The 6,834-nt window shown below is 31.8% G+C and overlaps 1 protein-coding gene across 1 annotated transcript; it reads left to right on the top strand.

Moving 5' to 3' along the window:
* The first annotated feature begins 1,207 nt into the window (after positions 1 to 1,207).
* LOC145109051 (DNA-binding protein, putative (duplicated DUF1399)) lies at positions 1,208 to 5,098 on the top strand. The gene is made up of 9 exons (XM_079046157.1): positions 1,208 to 1,388; positions 1,966 to 2,135; positions 2,211 to 2,328; positions 2,416 to 2,667; positions 2,736 to 3,203; positions 3,279 to 3,778; positions 3,891 to 4,059; positions 4,634 to 4,792; positions 4,893 to 5,098. Exons 2-9 carry the CDS (start codon positions 1,978 to 1,980, stop codon positions 4,959 to 4,961), a joined length of 1,893 nt encoding a protein of 630 aa, XP_078902283.1. The 5' UTR covers positions 1,208 to 1,388; positions 1,966 to 1,977; the 3' UTR covers positions 4,962 to 5,098.
* The last annotated feature ends 1,736 nt before the right edge of the window (positions 5,099 to 6,834 follow it).

The following is a 6,834-nucleotide window of genomic DNA, read 5'->3' as shown; positions in this document are numbered from 1 at the left end:
AACCTATACAACTTTACTTCTTTTATAACAACTTCTTAAAATAAATAGGCTATTTAACAACATAGGATTCAACATATTTGGATGCATATAAATAAATACATCATCCCAAGTCCTTGTACAACTTAATTTCTTCGCTCATAACAACAACGTGGTGGCATGTCGCGGGGTGACCTTTCATTGTCTCCCTCTTACGAGTAGCTCAAGGTGACACTATTCATAAGTATACCAAGGTGTTGCCGTGTTGGTTCAACATTAATAATGTAAATGAATTCGTAATATTTTGTTCACTCTTTCTTATAACATATGCTTGTAGATTAACTTCTTATTTTCAATAAGTTTCTTCTATTTTTTATAGTATTTTGTTACTTTCTAGTGAATTTTTGCCAAAAATATATTCCTAAAAAGTAAAAAAAAAACATTAATCTTGACATTTTAGTGATGCATAACATATACATTTTCAACTGCTTAATATAACAAACTATTTTCTTTTACCATCATATTCCGATAAAACAAAGGCATTGTATGTTTGTTAAGTTACAGAATAAAATTTACATAAAATATGATTGCAAGATGTGCTACATTACCTATAAAAAAAGGTTACAAACAAGTAAATCAAAACATTAAAAACTTACGAAATAATAACCAAATTATCGGAAAAAAAATCTTTAGATTTTTGTAGATCCATTGCCTGCGAAAATCTACTACCAATAGCTACGGGGTGTAATTTTCGGGTATACAAATAAAATATGTAGATAATGATAAATAACTAATCAATTTAGGTAGATGCAACCATCGTTTTCATAGAGAATTTGTTGGGTATTTGCAAAACAGTTGTGTAAAAATGAGATATGAAAAAATTTGGTTTATATATTGGTAGAAAAACGAATTGGTCTGTCGTTCTTTCAAATTTTCGAAAAACAAATTGGTCGGTGGTTCTTTCAAATTTTCGCAGACCAAATGGTTTTTCGCAGTCAACAAAGGGAAATCGCAGACCACCATAATTTTAGTAGGCGATGACTAGTGAAAATTATAGCTATTTTGAAAAAAAAAATGATTTAACTATTTCTTAGAAAAATCTTTAAATAACCAGCTATTATGGTCATTTTTTAAAAAATAAAATAAATCTTGATTTTTATATTTTTAGGCACTTTTTAATATATTAACGCGTTTGGGGTAAAATTAAATAAAGAATACAAATTGTTTTGAAAATCAGAAAGACGTTCGCAGAAATTTCCATAACGAAATTTTTATAGGGGCACACGCACACAGAGCATAACTTAACAGCCTTTGTTTCGATCCAACAATTGAAGGTTTATCCGTCGCCACCACTGTTCAACGGTGATCTTCTCCGGCTTATTCTAACATACACGGACTATTAACTTCTGCAGGTAATCAATCTTCGCTTATATAAGTTGTTTGCTTTGATCACGATATGTGTTGATTTTAGCCAATTTTCTATTTCGATAAGACGAGCCTCTTTCTGTTCTTATTTAATATGATCGTTGGATATTTTCTTGTTTTTCTTTCGATTATTGATCGAGCTATATGAAGTTTTCTTAACCTGTACAAAGCTTTTCCATACAAGATGACTAGGTCTTCAATTTTCGGCTTAATTCAATCTAATTGCACCAAGAACTGATGAAAGAAGATCGTAACTTTAGTTAGGGCTCTTAATGGATATCAAATTCTCTCTAATTGCATTACACTAACAAAAAGTAATTTATTGAAATTTTAAGCTACGGAAACTAGAGAAATTTCTTAGAGCTGCCATTTATAACGGTTTTAAAAGCAATCAAAGCTCAGAATCCATACTAATAACATTAACATGTAATTTCACAAAAACCAATAGATTTCTTACTTTTTTATTCATTGGGATTTCTCATTTCTATATGTTCTTGAGTTTTCAACTTTGGGTATTGAACAAAAACCAATAGATTTCTTACTTGTATTCATCTTGATTTCTAGGTGTGTATCAAAATGGACACAGCACATGACTCTGAATGGAATGCAGCACAGAGTATCTTTATCAGTGAAGATCTTTTGGCTGCTGCTAAACTTCAGCTGCAATTTCTTGCAGTTGTAGACAGAAACCGTTGGCTTTATGAAGGCCAAACATTGCAATGGGCAATCTATAGGTAACTCAACTAATTATTACTTTTTTAGTAACAAAAACTTATAATTTAATGACAAAAAAAAAAAACTAATTTCAGGTACAATGTATGTTGGCTTCCATTGCTTGCTAAACATTCAGAGTCTAAAATCACTGAAGGACCTTTAGTTGTTCCTCTTGATTGTGAATGGATTTGGCATTGTCACAGACTTAATCCGGTATATATGATTATCAAACAAAATTCTCATTTTTCCAATGATAATTTCTGTAAAAAAACTTTATGTTCTTGATATATTTTTTTACAGGTTAGATACAAATCAGATTGTGAAGAATTCTACGGAAGGATTCTTGACAACTCTAATGTTGTCTCTTCTATCAATCAAGAAACATCAAGAAAGGAAACAGAAGAAACATGGAACAAATTATACCCTAATGAACCCTATGAGTATGACATGTCACGTGAATTTTCAGAAACTTTATATAATGGAGAAACTCAAAGCTTTTCAAAATATGATTTTGTTTTAGCTGTTGAAAGACAAAGCCCATTCTTTTACCAGGTAAAGATTACTATAAATAACTTTTTTTTTTTTTGCAGAATTGTTTGAAACCCTACTTTTTGTGACAGGTGTCAAGGCCTCATTTCAAGAAAGATCTTTTCCTTCAAGAAGCTGTAGCAAGATACAAAGGTTTTCTACATCTCATAAGGAGAAACAGGGAAAGATCATTGAAACGTTTTTGTGTTCCAACTTATGATGTTGACTTAATTTGGCATACACACCAGTTACACCCTCTTTCCTACTGTAAAGATATGGTGGAATTACTCGGGAAGATTCTAGAACATGATGACACAGATCAAAACAGATCAAAAGGTCAGAAATTGGACACAGGGTTTTCTGATACAACAAAACAATGGGAGGAAACATTTGGGTTAAGATATTGGAGAGCAGGGGCAATGTATAGAGGCGGTGCTCCTTCTCCAATCACCACCACTCCTTGCATACCTGACCCCACCACCCCTACCCCTAGTGGTGATGCTGACTCAGCAAATGGGCTTCAAAGGTTGATTCATCTTCCTAAAACAAATTACATCGAGGTAATTCATGTAACTGATTTTTTTCTTTAATAGAAAGAAATGAAAGTAAGATGAAATGTGTTTGCTTTGTTTCAGATTCTTTTAGAGTTTGTAGAAATCAAGAACTTACCAGAAACAGAAAAGGGAAAAGTGAATGTGATATTTAGTAAATCACATTCAGATGGAATTTTCAATTCTAAAAAGAAACTCACAATCCAATCTGAATCGGGTCAAAAACAGGTTGCCATATTTCAATGTGAACCAAATGGATATTTATTGTTTGAACTTTTGTCCACATCAAAAAAACCGAATTCTTTAGGTTCTTGTTTTATCTCTTTGGAAGAATTTCATGGGAAAGTTTCAGTGGAAAAATGGTTGGATTTGGATTTGAATTTGGTTGGATCTGAACCGATTCAGTTGAAAGTTGCAGCCTCGTGTACATTTCCAATTCTAGCCCCACATGTTGTTCAGATGTTGTTACATTCTTCTCCTTTTCAAAAAAGTTGTTACTCTTTTTCATGTGTGACACGATTTCACAAGAATTGGATGTGGATTGTGGATGCATATGGTGATGAGATCATTAGGCTTCAATTGAGGTAATTTTTCTTTTAACCTTTGACAAATTTAACATATGTTTAATCTTGTTGTGGGTCGTAATGAAGATAAGACTATTTAAAAAGTTTTTCTAAATTGTTTTGGTCTTGACAGGGACATGAAAAAAACAAAAGGTAGGGAGATAGTTGGCTTCACAAGAGCAGAAGAAACACTTGTTGTAGGTCAATTTCTAGGGCAAAAGTGGTCTCTCATGGATTCTTTATGGTCTCTTACGTTTCCCGAAACAAAAGATTCACACTTCCTTCTCACTGGCCCACACATGGTGAGACCATCACTTGTTTCTATATTTAATCCTTTTTTTCTCACATAGAACAGAACAGGTTGTACTGCTTTTGACGTGACTGTGACCGATGTCAATGTCAGAAATTGTAACTTTTTGTCCCACCAAAAAAGGTGGAACAAGGCGTGACAGGGACCCGCTCTCGATCTCTCGTATGTACAAAAGACGTAAATGCCCTCCTCATCCTGATTATCGAAAATAGCCCTGGAAAGCTTGTAGTATGACGTCCAATCCAACAAAAAACGCAGCCTACGGCTGCGTTAGTTACGGGAGGCGACTGCACTAGACAAGCTTTCCAGGGTTATTTTCGATAACCAGGATGAGGAGGGCATTTACGTCTTTTGTACATACGAGGGACCGAGAGTGGGTCCCTGTCACGCCTTGTTCCACCTTTTTTGGTGGGACAAAAAGTTACAATTTCTGACATTGACATCAGTCACAGTCATGTCAAAAGCAAAAGCAGTACAACCTGTTCTGTATTGTCGGCCTTTGGTCCATGTTCACATGTTTTTATGTTTGGGCATATTAGTAATGACTATTTTTATTATGATAAAAGGTGAAACTAGTTTATGGTAGAAAGCTGGATTATGAACCGAAACACAATAATGATAAACGAACAAAGGAAAACGATTTCATGACAGCAGTCGAGTTCTCTGCGGAGTACCCATACGGGAAAGCAGTAGCAATGTTTGACCTAAAATCTGGAGTTTTGATGGTAATTTCGTCTTTTCATTCATATAGGTTTTTTTTTTAACTAATCGTTACTTACTATATAATATGTTGACTAATTGGTCTTGTTTATTTTATATCAACAGTTGCAAGAAGAATGGTTTGCATTGCCGGGAATGTTGTCGGCATTTATCGTGTGTAAAGGAAGGACATAATGGTCTTTTATTATGACTTTTAGGGACATGGATGTACAGAAAAGAGTTTGAAACAATAAGCAGTGGGGTACATAAAGTTTGATCAAAATTTGTTTGAATTGTATTTTCTTTTGTAAATAACTGAAGTTTAAAACTAACATGTGAAGATCTACGTACTAGTAATTAAAAATAAATCCATCAATAAACAATAGAAGTTAGATCCGGTGATGTTTAATAATTTTAAACAATTTCCTAATATGCTAGCTAAGTGAAGCCGAACTGTTTTAATTCTCGAAGAGGATTGACAAGTACTTGAGATTTTATGAAATATAAGATAGTTTTTCAAAGAACCAACAACCTATTTACAAGGTGTTTATTACGTATTACTTGCCTAGTTCTCAATCAAAATTATTTAATGAAAAATATTAAAAGAATACAAGTTGTCATATTACATGTTTTCTATATATGGTTTGTCAAACAAAGAAAAATTTATGGAGTTGCCTTCATATTTTATTTGCATCGCCGCTTTAAACCTACTAAAAACGTTGATGGCGTACAAACTTTAATCGTACAAATTTTCGACAATTTTGGTTTAACTCAAAAGAACCCAATTTTGCCTGAAATCAAGTTGCTACTTTAAAAAAAATTAAATTAAATTAAAAGTATTTCATATGTATTCGACCAAATATGGTCAACAAAGTAATCCGGTAAATGATATTTTGAAGAGATGCAACGATAGGTGAATCATATGATTTCACACTTTTTAGCCCTGAAATATATATCTTGGTAGAAATAATATAAATATATAGTATTTAAAATCAAATATAATATAAATATATAGTATTTGGTTGGAGTTCAGTTGAAAAAACTTTCGATAATATATTTGTATCGGATCAAACATTTCCGGCCCAAATCCGGATCGGATACAATCCACTAATCCAACCCATGTACACCTCTGTTTGACGTCACTGATTTCGAATATAAAGGCAAGTTGGACCCCAGTTTGGCCCATGTCACTTTTCCATCACCTTACTCCGTGTCGGCTAATATAAGTCAAAAGGGAGATTTACGACAAAGATACTTGACAAATGACAACACTAACATATAGTGTTGGCCCATGTCACCTTTTTTTTTTTCCTTCATATATTTTTAATTATATACGTAAATAAAAGGTTTTTTTTTATTCACATGCTTATGTTCTTATGTTAAACCAATTATAAAAGAAAAATCTTTAAAAATTACCATTTTATACCCTTTAGTGTAAGAAAATAACCAAAAAACAAGTTTTCGAAAATGACCATGTAGTCCGCAGAGGGCCTTCTGCGGACTACTGCTACGGACTCAACTTTAAATCAAACTTTAGGGGTATTTTGGTAACATACAACAAATATGCATTACTATCAATGAGTCTGCAATATTCTATCTCTGACTCGTCTGCGTACTCATCAGTATGGTTATAAAATTTGGAAACAATAATTTAATTTTTTATTTTTATGCAAAAAAAATTGTTTCCAAGTAAATTGAAATATTTAAAATATTCTTTTATTCTTTATATTAGTAGGTTTATGATTTTGATCTATGATTCAATTATATAATCCAAAATATTATATTCAATGATTTAAAATTTTATTACCAAAATTTTATGAACCAAATCTATAGTAAAGTGTTTATTTGGTTTGGATATGATTTGATCAAAAGATGATCCAAAATGTTTTTATTCTAATTTTTGATCTAAAATATTATAAATCAAAATCGTATGATTTAAATTTTGTTATGATCTAAAATATTATAAACTAAATTGTATTATGAAACAAAGTTATATAAAAGTTTAAAGAAAAATAATACTTTTTTTTATGAAAATAAAAAAAATAAAAGAAAACTAATATTTCTTAAT

This window comes from Lactuca virosa, chromosome 4, assembly GCF_052849685.1.
Source record: "Lactuca virosa cultivar CGN04683 chromosome 4, Lactuca_virosa_CGN04683_v6, whole genome shotgun sequence".
In the NCBI taxonomy this organism is placed as follows: domain Eukaryota; kingdom Viridiplantae; phylum Streptophyta; class Magnoliopsida; order Asterales; family Asteraceae; genus Lactuca; species Lactuca virosa.
This window is presented reverse-complemented; position numbering and strand designations above follow the sequence as displayed.